Below are 18,623 nucleotides of genomic sequence, written 5' to 3'. Positions count from 1 at the left end.
GATGAAGCAGCAATAACAAACAAAAGAACAGAAAGAAAATATCGCAAACAAAGCGCGTCTGAGGTTACTTCAATAACGCCGTTTCATGAAAAGAATTCGAAAGAAGCAGTGAAATATGCATGTTAGAATCTAAAATGTACACATACACTCTGTATATCTTTGTGGCATACTCGGGACATGTCAACGTTTGTAGCATGAAACTTATTTAAAAGACGGGGTAACGTGTTTCTTAGACTATATGTACCATACATTGTGCGGCATGTTGGAACGTACCACAATTTGCTATATCTGTGTGAGTAAGTTTGTACTTCTAGCGAAAGGTGCGCCATGTTGCTCATGTGATTCAAATTTTGTTTTATTTCCCTTTTGTATCTTTCAGACAGCCTAACATGGTACATTTCAAATATTTTTACAGCACTGAGTTGGTTGAACAGATCGCATGTTTTTACTTCATAACTGACGTTAAGTACTGCACGCAGAGCCTTCTTCTGTAGAATATATATTTTATTTTTATTTGCAACTGTAGTTGTTCCCCAAAGTAGGGGAGCATAGTTCACGCGTGTCATAAATAAGGAGTTATATACGAGAAGCTTAACATTGTATGGAAGCATGTTACGATGCCTGTTGATGATACCTGTGGCACGAGAAATTTGACTAATGACAGCGTCAACATGATTGTCCCAACTAAGCTGACTATTAAAATTTACCCCTAATATCTTAAGATTTTCTACAACCTCAATCCTTTCCAAACCAAGCATAAGATCGCATGGTGTTGTAATGCATTTATTTTTTGGTCTGAAGATAACAGCTTTTGTCTTAGTTGCATTAATTTTTAACTGATTTGCAAGTGACCATTCGTGCAGTGTCCTCAATGTTCTGTTTGCCTGGTTTATGCCTTCTTCACCTGTGACTGACGAGAAAATAAGCAAGACATTATCTGCATACATAACACATTTCACATTAGGGCATTCATTAACAATATCATTAATGTATAAATTAAAAAGTAGAGGCCCGAGAATGCTGCCCTGAGGTACGCCAGCGGTTACTTTTGTTATCGAGGATCGGAAGCTATTAATACTGGTAAACTGAAAGCAGTGCTCAAGATAAGTAGCAAAAAGTGCATGAACAGGACCGCTGAGACCGTAGTCATACAGTTTTGCCAAGAGTCGGTTATTATGACTGATGTAGTCAAAGGCCTGCGAAAAATCTATGAAAACACCTAGAGCAAGTTTCTTGTCTTTGAAACATTGCAAGATACACTCTTTCAGGCTGAGTAATGCGGTCTCAGTTGACTTATGCTTAATAAAACCAAGCTGTGAATCTGTTATAATTTTGTTTGTGTCACAAAAGCATGCTATTTGAGTGTGAATGACTTTTTCCAGTCCCTTAGAAAATACTGGCAGCGCTGAAGCTGATCTATAATTCGAAATGCAAACTTTGTTGCCTTTCTTATACAGAGCTGTAATTTTAGCAGTTTGCATGCGCCGTGGAAACACTCCGGATTCTAGACGTAGATTAAATATATGTGCTAAAACTAGGGCTAAAATATCCAATACATGCTTTACAGGCCGAATCTGCAGATCATCTACAGTCGACGACTGATATTTTGGACCCTCTAGGGACCGAAAAATCGGGCGGTCTGGAAAATCAAATTTCACCGAAAAAATCGTTAAATTATTGCCATTATGCCAGAGGGAGAGGCTAGTTGTGTTGCACACATTCTAAAGCTTCTAATGACTAATGGTGACTTCCAATCGCAGAGTTGGAGCACTTCTGGAGCAACGTTTCCTGCTCTTTTCGGAGCAACTGTATTCCAAACGCAGATCTGAGGCACGGATCGAGTCTTCCAATCGTAGACAGGGAGCGGTTGCCGAGCCGAGATTGCTCCGCCGAAATCGGCGGATCCGACTGGAAGTTTGCATGACGTTCTTATTCAGCGGCGATAGCGGCGCCCTACATGCTCTGGCCTGCATGCTCTGGCCAGAGCAAGTGTACTCCAATCGCAATTTCAGGTCGCGCGCTCTGCGCCGGATTCAGGTGCTCTGTCACAGAGCGTGCAGACCGCTCCGGGCCTGCATTTGGAATTCACCGTAAGTTTAGCTACGCGATACGTGCATATACGACAGGCGGCGAGCACTTTCACCAGCTCGGCCTGGCTGTGCTGCCCTCGGCATCATGGGTTGGGGCAAAGTCTAAACGGGAAAGCGAACACGCCGCTGCGGGAGCTGCATTGCGCCCGCAGTATACCATGGGCCCAGAATGAAAACGCGAAGATGGCGAAACAATAAGAACCGAGAAATGGCCGAACCAAGCGCTGCGTCGGCGTTGGCCTCCGTCTTTAGGCCTAGCGACTAGAGCCAAAATCGGCATCGTATTTGGCAATATGCACTCTGCGGTGGCTTGCGTATAATGAGGATCGCCTTGCCTGTCATCGAAATGCCAGTTATTTACGGTTTTACGATAGAAAGGTCAGGGTTCCGGTGCGTTTTGCCGCGAGTACGTTTCCGCGAACTCTGACTGCTTTTAAAAAAGTTCATGCGGCGGAAGACGTTCAAGAACCGTACGAATCTGAAACCACGCGGGCACAATGTGCTGACTCGCGCAGAATTTCATTATCGCAAGAGGCTCCCCTTAAGCTTGAATTTCGTTTTATTTGATCAAGTTTTCGATCTCTCCTGCAGTTTGAGTATAATGAGGTTCCACTATACACATTATATGGCGGTTTGGGTATTGGCGGCGAGTGCGAACGAGGTCTGAAAAATCAAACAGTCAGTAGCAGTGGGTCTGAAATTTCAGGCGCTCTTATACATTGGCCCTATGAGCCATGTCGCGGTGCCGCGAAAAAGTCAGAATAATCAAGCATGCCCGAAAAATCACGCGTCCGAATTTTCGGTCGTCGACTGTATATCATGGCATCTGCTATTCTTCATATTTAAAAATGCTGTGAATACTTCAGAACATGTAGTTGGATTTAAGTACATAGACTTTGTGCTGATCCTGATGCGAGTCTCATATGTTATGTTTGAGCAGCTTTGGTATTCTTGAGTCAAAAAATATCGGTTGAACGCCTCTGCTAATTCGCGTCCGGTTACTTTTTGTCCTTGAACAAGTACTTCTTGGGGAGAGCTAATCTGAGGTGTGCGTAAAATAACAGAGTTAATCTGGTGCCATAACTTTCGAATATTACCGTTGCATGATTCAAATTTACCATAGTGATACGTGTCTCTAGCATGCCTTAACTCTTTTGTTAACTTATTTCGAAAAATTTTGTACCTTATTAATAATTCCGGATCACGTGTAGTGAGGAAGTGTTTGTACGTTTTTTCCTTAGAGTGTATCTTCTGAAGCAGACCTGATGTCATCCACTCTTTGTGCCCTTTCCGAGGTGATATGTGCGCCTTGTATGGAAAATGTCCAGCATAAAGAATTTTAAATTTGTCCAAAAAACAGTCATAAGCAGCTTCTGCATCTGTTGGAGTGAGCGCATCTGGCCAGGTCGTGTCTACAATAGCCTGTCTGAAAGCACCAAGGCTGTCTTCAGTTATGGATTGATAAAAGTAGGTATGTGGCGGCTTTCTTTTAATGTGTTTTCACTCCAAGCAATATCGGAAAATGGTTGCTAAGGTCATAATGAATGACAGAGGACATAAAGCTCTCTTCTTCAAAATTTGTAATAAAAGGTCAGTGAGGGTTTCTGTACGAATAGTAACCCTTGTAGGGGCCGCGATTGTATAAACGCAGCCATTTGCTGAGAGCAGTAGAATAAATTTTTTTGCCTTGCTGTTATCAGAAAGCAGGTTTATATTAAAATCTCCACCTAAAATAACACTGAAACCATTCTTGTTCACAAAAGTTAAAAAGAGATCAATGAAGGAAATGGATTCTGCAGTGGGGCCATCAGGAGGCCGGTAGCAAACCGCAATAATAGTGCGGTCAAACTTTAAGCACACCATTTCGCAGTCGGCAGTGACACAACAGAATTCTGGCTTAAGATCACAGCTTATACAATTTTTTTACCAAAGCACAAACACCACCACCACAGCCTGAAGACCTGTTCATGGAGTATGAGTTGTAACCTGGGCATACTAATTACTTCTTTATCGCAGGAGTACCACGTTTCTGTAATCACAAACACTTCAACGCTATCTAGTTGATTAAACAAATACTCAAGATCAGCCGTTTTGTTCAGTGCAGACAGTGCATTCACATGAAGGCAACGAAAAGATGTATTTGATAATAGATCTTCACATTTTACTTCATTGCCATAAAGAGAACTTCGAGTGGTTATCACAGCCGATGACGGTTCATGTTCAAGCAGAACTTTCTGGAGGGATTGGACTGTATTTATAATGCTGCTAGCATTTATATTTATAATCGTCAGGTCCTTGACCGTGTGCTGTGTCGATTAACTGGTGGGCTTAACTCGTTTTTTTCTAAAGGCACTTGGTCATCCTTCGCATCATTTTTATTCAGTGGCACACGCTCCCTTTTTCCATAGTCCCAGACGTATGCGTGGCCGTTGATAATCATCTTGTCGAACGCTTAGGATACCTTTTCTTTCTTGTCGCGCTCTTCTTTCGCACTCGCTTAAAGGTTTTTTCTGATATCACGAATTCTAGGCGAAAAATCTTTGCCAATACAGAATCGTGTTTCTTTTAGTTTGTGACCATTTTTCAATATGGCTGTCTTTTGTCTCGATTCTAATAGTTTCAATATAACCGGTCGGTGCTTGTTCTGCGGTCTTCCTAATCTATGGATTCGTTCTATGTCGACCTGGTCGAGCCCAAGAGTGTCCTCTATAATTGTTTTATTAACAGCCTGCTCGAGGGTTTCAGTATTCTCTCCTTCTACTTCTTCTAAGCCATACACTATTAGATTCGATGTGCTTGCTTAGGCTATGTTTGTGCCATGGGAAACTTGCCTGAGCCCGCACTTTTTTATGAGAAACTAGTTTACACACACCAAGTGCCTGCTCTCGGCATGTCCTGGCACTGTGTTTACAGGTTTTACAAAGAAAAACATGAATTAGGAAGCGGAAACCTCTAGCTCCTACCATCAGTAAGTGACGGCCGTGTTCGTGCTCACAAGTGTAACATGCGGGTATTTGTGTGAATTAAGTCATGAAGGTTCACTTTCACTTTGTTTATTTCGCTTTTTGTCATTGCAGAAAGCGTGGGTGACGAAATAAAAGCGGTTCACAATAACCGCTTGACGGGCTTCGTCACCCGAAAAAGTCGACGATGACAGCAGCGGCAGTTCTTGCGGCATACAAATAACAATTCACATCTCAAACAAAACAGATTGTGCTATAATGCAGGTAGGGGGTTAGATATATTAAACAATGACAAGGAAAGAAACAACGGGCGACATATGTATTTCAGTACTAATACAACCTAATCAAAAAAAGTTTCACGAAGTGCACGAAAAGACATTGTGTTTATATTGTTATAAAGAGAAGAGTTCAAACATCTTGGTAGTATATATTTCAGCATAGCAAAACCATAGTTTGTTCTACATCTGGGTACCGAAAACATTTCAGCGTTTCTAGTGGTATACGGCGTGTTGTGTGGTACCAGCTGCACAATACGGGACAAAAAGGGTCGTTACTGCATGCAGTGCGCATGCAGCCACCGCCAGCCCTCGAAATCAACAAAACGCAATCCTCGATGTATACAGTTAACATAAGTTGTACTTATCGAAGTACTCTGTGCTTTTAAAAGATAAGTGTCTCTGAGACTCCTATGAGAAATGTGCAGTGTGGTCACGGCATCGGACTGTTCAGTTCTCAATTAAAAAAAAGAAAAGTTTGTTCCCTTCTTTCACCTTTCAGTGCAGAGGTAGCACAGGTTCCCACTGAGCAAGCGGACTTCAGGCCTAGCAGGCACCAGACACTGTGCTCAGCTCACTTTCAGTCAAGCGCTCGTAAAAACTACAGTGATGAAAACGAAACTGAACAACCAGAAGAATCCAATCTGTAGCACAGTCAACAAGCCACTAGATGTCAATCCAAAGCGCTGTCTTCCCAGCATGCCGCGGACATCCATGGTGGATGAAGTGCCGAGCCGCCAGCTTTCCCTCTAAGCTGCATTCGATTCGGCTGTGGTCCACTGGACCGCCTGCACCGGTTCATGGTGCATTGCACCAAAGCCCTTGATTCGCAGTGCCCTCTGCACCACCGTCCGCGATTGATTTGGGTGCAGCCATGGTGCAGCTTTGGTGCAAGGAACCACGGCACCAGCCGCAAAGGAGGTGCAAAAAAGTTGTGCACGTTCAGACGGCTTTCAGCAGACGACGTGCAGACAATGCTTGTTAGCTCGTAAATATTGAATGTGAATTGAGGGACGTCTTTGCAGTAGTCGATGGGTTCGACGTCATCCTGCGAGAAAATGGCGCTGTAATTGCCAAGTTAACTGTGGCAGGCTGTCCATGTTAGTGCACGTTCACACGAAACTTACGGCGCAGCAACGGTATGTGGGCGGTTGGCAAACTGTCTGGACCTGTCGCTATTGTCATCCAGACCGGTGTTGCAACCCACGAAATCAAACTTGAAACCAAATACAAAGCTGTTGCGGTCACTGTCCCTCATTTCAAAACAATTACAGTATGTAACATATATGCTGAGCCACACCTAACAGTAACAGTTCATGATTTAGAAACCCTTTTTAGGACAGCTGCCAGAGCCTAACCTGGTAGTGGGGGATTTCAAAGCCCACTTGAGTTTTTGGGGAAGTGCACACACTGATGCAAAAGGTGGTATTTTTGAAGATTATATTCTAAGTAACAATGTTTGCCTCCTAAACACCGACAATGGCACATACTGCTCTCCAAGCAGGGGAAAAATGAACTCCATAGATTTGTCTTTTAGTTCACCCGCTGTTTGTGGCGATTTTAAATGGATGTCATCGACAACCCATGCGGTATTGATCACCTCCCTTTACTAATCAGCTTAGCATCTGCACCACAAGTCATCCCAACAAAACCACGACGCTGGAAGCTGCATTTCGCTGACTGGGCACTGTTTAGAGGAAAGACCAGCCTAGATAAAATAGTTTTCAGATAATCTCAGCATAGATGAACTAAATGAATTTACCACAAACTGTATTCTGACCGCTGCACGCCTAGCAATTCCTCGGTCGTCTGGAGTGGTAAAACAGAATCATGAAATTTGGTATACACAAGAATGCCAAGATGCAAAAAAGAAACAAAACGTCCAAAAAGTCCAGAGCGAAAGCCCGATATATTTGCCGTAATGCCGAAAAAACTTCATGGCAAGGTTACGTGTCCTCTATAAACAGCTCAACCACATCAAAAGAAATATGGGAGACGGCTAAAAGGATAAATAGCAGCTACTCCCCATTCACAGTTCCTTTTCTGTCAGCCCCTGGTATACAGACAAATATAGAGGAGCAGGCAGACATTTTGGGTGAATATTTTTCTGCAGTCTCCAGTTCGTCTCACTACACAGAATCATTCCTCAAATACAAAAACACAGCTGAGAAACAAGACTGCCTACAAGTGGTGGTACATACGAGTCTTATGATATTCTACTTCATACAAACAAATAATAAATACATACTGTACTGCCCTCCAGTAAGCAGACTGCAACCGGCCCTGATGAAAATACGTTATCAAATGCTAACCCATCTGTCAACTACAGCAACACCTAGAAGAGAAGGGGCACTACCCGGACAGCATGTTCGGTTTCCGGGCAAAGCTGTCCACGCAGGACGTCCTCTTTCAGATCAAAGAAGAAGTCCTAACGCAAGTCCCGTACCATGGCGAAAACGTTATCATGGCCCTAGACGTCAAAGGCGCTTTTGATAATGTAGGCTAGGCCGCCATCATGATGGGACTCAGCAGCACCAACTGCGGAAAGAAGATCCACGATTACACCAGGGCCTTCCTAAGCAACAGGACAGCCACGGTGGGGATCGGGGAGCTCAGAAGAGAAAAAATCAACACTCCAAACAAGGGCACGCCGCAAGGCTCGGTCATATCACCGGTACTCTTCAACGTAGCGATCATAGAACTAGCAAGAAGACTCAGAAAGATCGAGGACATCGGCTTCGCAATCTATTCGGACGACATCACGATATGGGCCAAGCAGGGAAGGCTAGGACAAAAAGAGAGAAGTTTGCAAGAAGCGGCGTTGTGTGTGGAAGAGTATGTGAAGGAAAGAGGACTGGCGTGCTCCACTGAAAAGTCGGAGACCCTCAGAATCCAGAGAGGGAAGAAAAACCCGGAGAAGGTAGAAATCCTGCTCGAAGGAAGCCACATTCCGGAGAGGGAACGGGTCAGAATCCTCGAAATGTGGATCCGAACAAACAGGAGATGCGGATTCGCAATCAACCAGCTTAAGCTGGCTGCGATGCAAGTGGCAAGAATGATAACCAGAGTATCGCAGAGAAGACGTGGCATAAAAGAAAGTGGCACTCTGAAACTGGTAAGAAGTTTGATCATAAGTAGGGTGACCTACTCCCTCCCATACTTCCAAACAACCCAAGGGGAAAGGGTCCAAATCAACGCAATCATTCAAAAGGCTTTTAAAACGGCCCTTCATCTTCCGATGGATGCGTACAGCAAACTAGAAGTTACTAGCGCTCGGCATTCACAATACGTTCAAAGAGCTGAAAGAGGCACAGCTAGAGACGCAAAAGGAAAGGCTGGTGCAAACAAGAAGCGGCAGAAGAATCCTAGAAAAGTTGGGATACAACTTAGAAAAAATACTAGAAAAGGAAGCAAACATCACCGACAACATCAGAGCCACTATCAAAGTCTGCTCGCTCCCCAAAAACATGGACCCAAACCTCCACCCGGCTAGGAGAAAGGCGAGACCAAAATACATAGAAGAGAAACTGGCGGTCAAAGAAAATACAGTATATGTGGGCGCGTCCAGATATAGAGGAAGAGATGTGAAAGTGGCAGCGGTAGCACTCAACTGGGAGGGCACAGAATTTGCTAGCGCATCCATTAAAAACGGTACGGTTGAGGAGGGCGAGGAACTCGCAGTTGCTCTAGCGATCACCGAAGGCAACCGGATCGGAAAACCTATAACCATCCTACGGACTCGAAAGAGGCGTGCAGGAACTACATGAAAGGAAGGATAGGTTAATGTGCAAGACAGGTCCTAGCACAAGTGGCTCCAAAAAAGGACCAGGCGAGGCATGTTATTTTCTGGGTACCCGGACATGCGGAAGTATGGGGCAACCTCAGGGCTGATGAGACCGCTCGAGCTTATACGAACCGAGCCTCTCATCCACTCAGGCCGTAGGGGGCCTAAGAAAACGTAATGCCCACCTTCTCAGAAATCACGAATTACTACAGGGGGGTAAGGAAAAGATATCCGGAATCGCACTCTAGCCTGACTCAGGAAGAGGCGGTCATATGGAGGAGGCTCCAAACAGAAACCCTAGCTGATCTTTTCATATTAAGTAAGATGTATCCAACGCAGTACAGGGACACGTGCCCCAAATTCGGAGGCAGACCGACGGTGTATCACACAATGTGGGAATGCAAGGACAATTATAGTTTTCATAATCAGAAAGAACCGTGTTGGGAGCAGTGGGGGGAAGCGCTTCCCAGCCACAATCCAGCCTTCCAACGAAGGCTGGTACAACATGCTGTGAAAGCTGCCAGATCCAATGGGGCCCTGGAATAGGGGCTCCACTCGCTGAAGAGGGCGAAGACATCGCAAGACGAAGACGACCTCTCAACTCTGAAGTGTATAGAAACTAGAGCAGTGAAGTTTATCCTATCCTATCCTGTCTGAACAGTCTGTAGAGGCACGATTTTTTAACAAAGTTTGGGTATCGGGGGAAAATACCTGAAGCCTGGAAAAAGGCCATTATTGTTCCTTTTTTAAAACCCAGAAAACCATCTACCCTTCCTAGCAGCTATAGACCCATAGCCCTTACTAGCTGTCTAATGAAATCCTTTGAGAGTGTATTGAATATCAGACTTGCCTTCACGTTAGAAGCCCGGGAGCTTCTCGATGTCCACGAATATGGTTTTAAAAAGGCATACTCCACTACCGACCACCTACCGTAAAAACCGGACTATAGGTCGGACCGGAATATAGGTCGACCCCCTAACTAACCAATTCTAAGAATGAAAAAGATCTTTTTTCAATGGGAAAAGTACCGAAAGGCATCCTTACTTTGAAACAAATGCGACTCGAGAGGTTGCACAATGGTGACAGTATTTAATTTCATTTAAATGCTGTTTGTATGTACACCCGGCAAATTTTTTAACAATATCGCGCCCCAATCGGCCCGGCCCGCGTGTTTGTTTCTGGCACAGGCAAGTACGGCGCCGTAGAGCAAAGCCCTCCTCTTCATGAATCGCCGTAACCAGGATGGCGAGCCTTTGAATTGCGCCCTCGTGAGTCTAGAGGCACGCGCGATCTCTGCCGCTTTCACGCGGATGCATTCGGCAGTCACAGGCAGCGATCTTGCTCGCAGCGCAACGTTTCCTTCCTATTCTCGATACGCTACGGTCTGCCCACGAAATGATGTTTTCTTCTGGTTGCTGCAAGTTGTAATACGCAGCTTCTGCCTCCGCCAGAACTGAATGCTCTTTTCGGATACTCCAAATTCGCGCTGTGCCGCCAGGTTCCCGTGAGCTTCCTCGTACTCAATCGTGTTTTTCTTGAAGGCGACGGTAAATTGCCATTAGCTTCCGCTTTGCATCTACTGAAACGCAAAATGGCGGCACTGCTGCTGATGGCGATGGTGATGGAGGCTGTTGACTTCAGCCACCCATTGTTGCAAGACTTTCGTATTTTTTCCGCCAATGACCGGTATATAAGACAGGGGTCGACTTTTCACCATGGTTTTTTGAAAAAAAGTTCGACCTATATTCCGGTTTTTACGTAGTTTGCCTTGAAAATACTGTTCTAGAAACTTTCATACACAAACAACTCTGTCTTGCTGTTTTTTTTTCTCGATTTAGAGAAAGCATATGACACAACATGGAGCTTTGGGATTCTCCAGGACCTGGCTGAGCTTGGCATCCGCGGCAGGATGTTGAACTGCCTTAAAGACTTCTTTTCTAACCGTTTATTTATTGTCCACCTAGGCTCAGCCCTTTCAAGCAATTTTATTCAAGAAAATGGAGTACCTCAGGGGTGTATTTAAAGCACAACTCTCTTTGTTGTAAAAATGGATTCTCTTAGTAAAATAATCCCAAGGTCCCTTATGTACTCAGTCTATGTAGATGATCTCCAGATAGCTTGCACATCCTCCAATATATCTACATGCAAAAGACGAATACAGTTAACAATAAATAAACTGGCAACATGGGCAGACAGAAATGGTTTCAGGTTTTCTACTCAGAAAACAGTGGCTATTCTTTTCTCCTTCAAACAAGGATTACAGGCAGATCCGACCCTACACTCGAACAAAACCAAGCTACTCATAAAAAATGAGCACAAATTTCTAGGCATAACATTTGACAGAAAACTCACCTTCCTGCCTCGCATAAACACATTAAAAAAAGAAAGCTTCCCAATCACTGAACACACTCAAAGTCCTTTCACATAAACACTGAGGTTCTGACAGGGCCAGCCTTCTACAAATTTATCGCTCTGTGGTATGATTCTGCTTACTTACTTACTTCATTTGAAGCGACTAGGTTTGCGTCTTTCCATTGGTGTGTACAGGACGTCACCCATAAAGAGTCTGTATGTAGAAACCAATGAACCACAACTTGCAGACAGAATAAGCATGCTCACGTGCACTCTAAAGATTCATTCCCTACTGAAACATATCCGTCACCAAATAGTTATAAAGTGCCCATCTAGAACACTAACAACAAACCGCAAACTACCAGGCCACTGCTCTTGCATTTTGTGGAGATGTGCCAGAATCTCGGCATACTCAACACATTACTTAGCATTGCACGAAGACAAGATCCACTGCCCCCATGGTACAATCTTCCTGCAGTCTGCGATTTCACTGTTACACGTGTGTTACACAAAAAGCAAATTCCGCAACGACATATAATATACAAGAATTTCTTGCACTCAAGGAAAAATAAATTGTTTTACTGACTTTTACACTGGTGGTTCAAAAACTGATGTCCACGTAGGAGGTGCAGTGGTGCAAGGGAATTTGGAGAGAACAGTACTACTTCCACAGTGCGCATCCATCTTCACTGCAGAATGTTGCTCAGTCCGTGTGGCCATAGAAAAAATAATGAACGAGAACCTCAGAAAGAGCGTTATTCACACAGACTTCTTAAGTTCACTTACAGCTCTTCACTGTAAAAATGCAATCATTCCCCTACTGGGTCACATCATACACAGCATAGTAACAGCCACGGCTCAAGGAGAAAACAAAACTCTGCTGGGCCCCGAGTCATGTCGAAACAAAAGGCAACGAGAGAGCAGATTTGTGTGCTGCTCAAGCTCGTGGCAAGGAAATGAAAAAAGCAAACATGCCCTTTAAACATTGCATGAACTTATAACATTGTAAAGTGAGGGAAGAACGGCAGTCTGCTTGGAGCAGCGAGCTGAATAATAAACTACACTTGGTAAAACCGGTTTTAGGTGAATTTAAGTCATGTGTGCACCAGGAACGTTTCTAGGAAGTGATCTTATGCCGTCTCCGAATAGGCCACACGCACCTTATGCGCAACTTCCTGCTAACAAAATAAGACAAACCTTTCTACGAAGAATGTGGAGGTGAACATACGGTTAACCACATGTTATTCTCTTGTGTTAAACTGGAAAAAACTAAGGAAAAAGTACTTTACTCAATTTTATAATGAATGCATTCCTTTTCATCCCGCACTGCTCTTAGATGATAATGCCATTGTTAACACACCTTCTATTTTTAGCTTTTTAAAAGAAGCAGGCGTACTTGAAAAACTAAATTTTGAACCACTGGCTCGCTTTATTGCATGGTAAACCTTCAGCCACTTTCTCATTCCTGAGAAGGCTAAGGTCTTAATTTTGTTCGTTGGGAGCCTCGGGATCCTTGTCCAGCCAAGGAGAGCGGCTGAGGTTACCCAACCCTCTTTAAGGCTTTTACAAGTAGCCATTTCTAAAATTTTTTTTCTTGGTGATCACTAGGTGCTACTATCGTTTTAGGCCCTCTACACCACCAATGATTTTTCACATCTCTATAAAATTCAGTGAAAATTTTTTCCTATATACCTTGTGCATGGGGCATGATGGCCTTACTAGTTGCCTATGTGCCATAAAACACAACACAACACACTCTTGTCGTGCACTGCACCACGCACCGATGGATCCTGAAGAAGTGGTTTTTTGGACATGCTCTTCGCACCACCAAACTTGGCACACCTGCTCGATTCTGTGGCCCCGTGTCATACATGGAACAAGTTGGGTTATGTGCATTACAACAAAATGCGGCAAGCGCAAATGCATTAATTAACAGAGAAAGTATGTGCAACTCTGATGCCTGCGTGTAACCAATCCAGCATAGTGAAAGCTTTTACTCTGCTGCAAATGATGTGATATGCACTCTGTGAGTACAGAGTCGATCACACCTGTCTAGAGCGCTCGGGCGGTGTGCTGCGAAGCAAATAAAGTGAAATCTTTTCGAAGCCGCTTTGCTAACGGTAAGGTGCTGGTGCCTGTGCAGTTCACGTGTCTATTCTGCTGCTCTCCAGCGCAACCATTATCAGTGAAAGTCAATACATGCTTTAGAGTTCCGCTTTATTTCCCACGGATGGCACCTCTTGAGCGCTCTAGACAAGTGTGATCGACTCTGTACTTTACCGCCTTCACTTAAACCTGGCTTGATCCAATGTTTCTCATTATAGTATTGCCTAAGGAGAGTGGGTTAGTGATTGATAGTGCCAGATTATTGCTTACTAACCTCAGCACACATACAAGGCCAAATTTGCGCTTTCGACCAGTCTTGCCCTCTGTTTCGTTGCACCACCTATAGGCCGTGGACATTGCCAGTTTATTTTTATTTATTTCCACAATACTGCAGACCCTCATTTGAGTCCAGGCAGGGAGGGCAGAAAAATACATTCACTCAACACAAAAACAGTTACATCGTAAAACACAGAACAATAAAATTGTGCAATGTAGTACATATATTTAAAATAGCTCACAGAGTGCCTTGTCAAGATCAACAGCCGATATCACCTGTAGAGGCAGGGCGTTCCATTCGTCAATCGTTTGTGGAAAAAAAGAAAATTTAAAGGTGTTAGTATGCGCGAAGTATGGTGCTAAGGTGTGATCATGATGACGACGAGTTTTACGCGTTTCTGAAAACTGCACATAGGGCACTGGAGAAATGCCTAGTTTTCCATGGATTAGCTGGTGAAGGAAGGATAGGCAGGCTATCTTGCGTCTGACGTGGAGTGGTTTAATATAATTTGCTGCCATTAACGAAGATGGGGAATCAGTTCTCTTGTATCTATTAAATATGAAACGTACTGCACGTCTCTGTATTTTTTCTAATTCTGCTATGTCTTTTCTTGCATGGGGGTCCCAAACGATGGCGGTATATTCAAGTTTTAATCTTATAAGCGTATTATAGGCTAATAGCTTGCAGCTGCTAGGTGCGCCCCTAAGTTTATGGCGAAGAAAATCAAGTTTACGTAAAGCTGAGGATTTAATGCGGTCTATATGGTCATTCCATTTTAGTTGCGAGTTTATTAAAATACCAAGATACTTATACCTTGGCACTTCTTTAACCGGAACGCCATTAATGCAATAGTTGAAGGAAAATGAATTTTTCTTCCTTGTTATCCGTAAGAGCACAGTCGTCTGAGTATTTATTTCCATACCCCATTTTTCACTCCAGGAAACGACACTAAGCAGAGCATTATCTAAATGTTCCTGGTCAGAAACGGAAGATACCGGAGTATATATCATGCAATTATCGGCAAACAGAGCAATCTTAACAGCTGGGTTAATACCGGAAACTAGATCATTTACATAAATTAAAGAAAGTAGAGGACCAAGCACACTTCCCTGAGGGACCCCAGAGGTTGCAGGGAGCGGGGGAGAACAACTACCGCCAATCTCCACAAACTGCGTCCTGTGTTGTAGATAAGCTGCAATCCAAGCAATGAGCGGAGGTGGTACACCAATGAGCTTCAGTTTTAAAAGAAGTGTGTTATGTGGCACCTTGTCAAAGGCTTTGGCAAAATCTAAAAATAAAAGATCAATTTGGCCTGACTTGTCTAAAGCTGCACTGAAATTATGAATGGCTATTATCAGTTGGGTAGTAGTAGAGAATCCTTTCCTAAAGCCGTGCTGAGCAGGGTTTAACGCACCATTACTGTTTAATATTGCAAGTATATGATTGGCAATAATATGTTCAATAAGCTTACAACAGGATGTCGTTAGAGAGATTGGGCGGTAGTTGTTTACACAGAGTCGATCATCATTTTTATAAACAGGAATAACCTTCCCTGTCAGCCAATCAGGCGGCAAGGAGCAAGAAGATAAGGAAGCACGAAATATTTTGGACAAAAAACGAGACAATGATTCAGCATAGCGCCGCAAAAATGCATTAGGGATGCCGTCTGGACCGGAAGAACACTTCGTATCTAATCGGAGTAGCATTTCAATGACACCCCCATCAGATACAATGTCTAAAGGTTCAAAGGGATCACAAAGAAAACCGTCTTTCCATTTCCATCAGCTGAGAATACAGAGTGGAAATAATTATTAAAAGCTGTTGCAATGCCGATTTGTGCACCTAACAACGCATCCATTCGCAACTATTTGCTCGATCGGCTTATGAGACTCTCTGATATGATTCCAAAACATAGCAGGGTTATTTTTTATGAATTCCGGGTGACATTCTGTGAAGTACCGTTTCCTGGCAAATCTAATATTCGAAGAAAGTTCAGCTGCAAGTTTTGCTAAAAGATCTATGTTTGCCCGTTTCGAGCGCTTCAGGCGCTTTACTTTACGTTTGAAATGAATAATGTGGCGATTAATCCATGGATTCTTTTTCTTTACAGCTTTTTTTTTTGTCTGGAATGAAATTCAACAGACAAAATTCACAGTGCTCCTTGAAAGTAACCCACAAAACTGAAACATCTTCACCCGAAAATCTGTCAAAAGCAATGTCTAAATAATCAAGTACTAATTCATCATTTGCACGTGAAAAGTCTTTTATATCTTTAAGCAAATTTTTGCGCGGTTTATCACAAAAAGAAAATATTACAGAAACAAGTACCAGTCTGTGATCTGATATTCCCTCCAATACAGAAGACATGTGCACAGAAAACAAGCGGCTGACAAATACCAAGTCTAAAACGGAATTGCACATTCCTCGCACCCTTGTTGGCTCAGTTACAACTTGTACAAGGTCATGAGCAATCATTAGGTCTGAAATTATGTCTGCATTTTCAGAAGGTTCAAAAGATCCAGTACACCAATTCATATTTGGAATATTAAAGTCTCCAGAAATAATGATTTTACTGTTCCTAAATGAATACATATGATCCTGCAATTTGCGCATATAGTCAGGACCAGAATCGAGGCCTATACAGCGCGCCCAGAATGAAAGTGTGACCAACGTAATTAACCTTTAGGAATAAACTTTCATGGTTGTCAATTTGCTGCAAAACCTCACTTTTAATATCACGTTTTAATAGGATAGCGACACCTCCGCCGCGGGAACCCCTATCACGCCTGAAGACATGGTAAGAGGGAGGAAAAACGCAGTCGTCACTAATGCCAGAGTGAAGCCAAGTTTCAGTTATCACAACAATGGGGGGACTATGAGTGATCAGTAAGACTTCAAGCGATTCTGCTTTATTGACTATGCTCTGAGCATTGAGGTTAATAATAGTTAGGTGTCGATAGTTTGCAGAAGTGCGAGCTGGTAGTCAGTCGGAAAGTTTGCAGAAGTGCGAGCGGGTAGTCAGTCGGAGTTCCGTACAGGGTCCGAGGCGATTTTAGTACGGCTATTCGATGCGTCGTTTCAGACAAACGTTTCATTGTCAACAATCAGTCTGTCGTGAACTAACCTCACTTTATGGCCGTCATCATTTTCCTTTCGAGCTGACTGCCAGAGTAACTTGCATTTTCGTAATGTTTCCTGAGAGTAGTCGTTCTGAATGTAAATGCCAGTGCCTTTTAGTTTCCCTATGTTTTTAAACACGGCGTTCTTTTCATCAAGATCTTGGAAATGAACTATTATGGGCCTCTTTTTATTGGTTGATTTACCAAGTCTGAGGAAACGGTCTACTGATGAAGCAGAGACATCAAGCTGCTTGTGAAATACTTCGTTAAGAACGGTTTGCTTTAAATCTTTTTTAGTTTCTTCCTCTTTTTCTGATCCTCCATAAATGACTATGTTTGCGCGCCTGTTACGATCTTCCAAACCGACCAATTTTCGGTTTTGCATATGAAGAGACTGACGAGCAGAATTCAAGTGTTGCTCGACAGCTTTTTCTACTTGAATTAGATGATCAGACAGGGAAATGATAGCCGCATTAATCTTTTCATGCAGAATTTTCAGATCAGACACGTCCTGCTGTATGCACTTCTGGCTTTCCAAGATCTTATCAAACATTACTTGTACATCAGGACCCGGGTTACTTTCAACATCTCCACACAAGAGGAGTTCACAAACGCGTAGACACTCGTATGCTATACAAACAACACGCCGTGGGCTCGGCAGGACCAGCAAAAAGGGGTCGTCACTTCTGTAAGCATAACCGGCACTGACCTGCATAAGCAAAAACGGAGGCATGCTTAGTGCGATCTTCCGGCGCGGTCCGCCGTGCCCACTGAAGATGAAGCTGTGCAGGCCTTCTTTTATAGCTGAAGCTCTTGTCGACGTCACATCTCGAACGATACTGCCAGCAGGGGGCTGATTGGGAGCTGATGCGTCATATTCAGATGCCAAGCCCACAGGTGATATCGGTGAAAGACAGTCGATGCACGTGCGATTGCTGATACTGACGAAGCCGAGCAGAAAAACCTGCATAAGCAAGAACGGAGGCATGCTTAGTGCGATGTTCCGGCGCGGTCCGCCGTGCCCACTAAAAGGCGTTTTCTCAACTTTTTCCCGGTATATCACTCCGATACACTTTTCAGTGACATTGGACTCGTGCAATTTTCCAGCAGCTCCGCGCAAGACGATTACTCGTTTAAATGTTGGCGAGAACAGTCAGCATTATTATAGAGGCATGACTCGCCGCTCAATTGAGCAACCCTCATGTTACATTTGGGTAAGTATGGCCATTACTGCAGCCATGAAATGCAAAGCCTCTGTCATCGCACTTTGATGCAGGCGGTGCGTGCGGACCCATCCAACGTGGAGCTACGCTTCGAGCTGTGCTCGCTGTACGAGCAGGTGGGCGACCAGCAGCGTGCCCTGGCTTGCTGCACGGCCCTTGTCCAACAGATGGGCCAGGGCACTGCCTGCCTCAAGCTGTCTCGTGAGCTCGCCAAGGTGCGCCTTCTCTCTCACCACTGGTTTGTGACACAGCAGGGTGCTGGCACTTGAAGGAAACTGAGCTCTGTTGCTACCATATTGTACTCTTAAGGTGACAAGAAACTTCAAACAGCTCTAGACAACTCGTGCCGTGTTTGTCTCCTCCTCTTTCTGGTTCGGTTGTGTAGCGCTGTTTGATGTTTCTTGTCACCATGGAACCAATCGGCCGTTCTTCTA

The 18,623-nt window shown here is 43.9% G+C and overlaps 1 protein-coding gene across 6 annotated transcripts in view; it reads left to right on the top strand.

Annotated features, from left to right (window-relative positions):
* LOC144122189 (general transcription factor 3C polypeptide 3) overlaps nucleotides 1-18,623 on the top strand; it is a 188,808-nt gene that overhangs the window by 9,678 nt on the left and 160,507 nt on the right. For all 6 annotated transcript variants that reach the window (XR_013312837.1, XM_077655763.1, XM_077655764.1 and 3 more), the window contains exon 7: nucleotides 18,243-18,404. Coding sequence is in view for 5 of the 6 variants with exons in the window: in XM_077655763.1 (XP_077511889.1) it covers nucleotides 18,243-18,404 (162 nt within the window). In the remaining variant the exon portion in view is untranslated. The remainder of the gene's footprint in view (nucleotides 1-18,242; nucleotides 18,405-18,623) is intronic.

The sequence above is a fragment of the Amblyomma americanum genome, chromosome 2 (assembly GCF_052857255.1).
Source record: "Amblyomma americanum isolate KBUSLIRL-KWMA chromosome 2, ASM5285725v1, whole genome shotgun sequence".
In the NCBI taxonomy this organism is placed as follows: Eukaryota; Metazoa; Arthropoda; class Arachnida; order Ixodida; family Ixodidae; genus Amblyomma; species Amblyomma americanum.
Note: the sequence above shows the minus strand (reverse complement) of the source record. Positions and strands in the feature narration are given on the sequence as shown.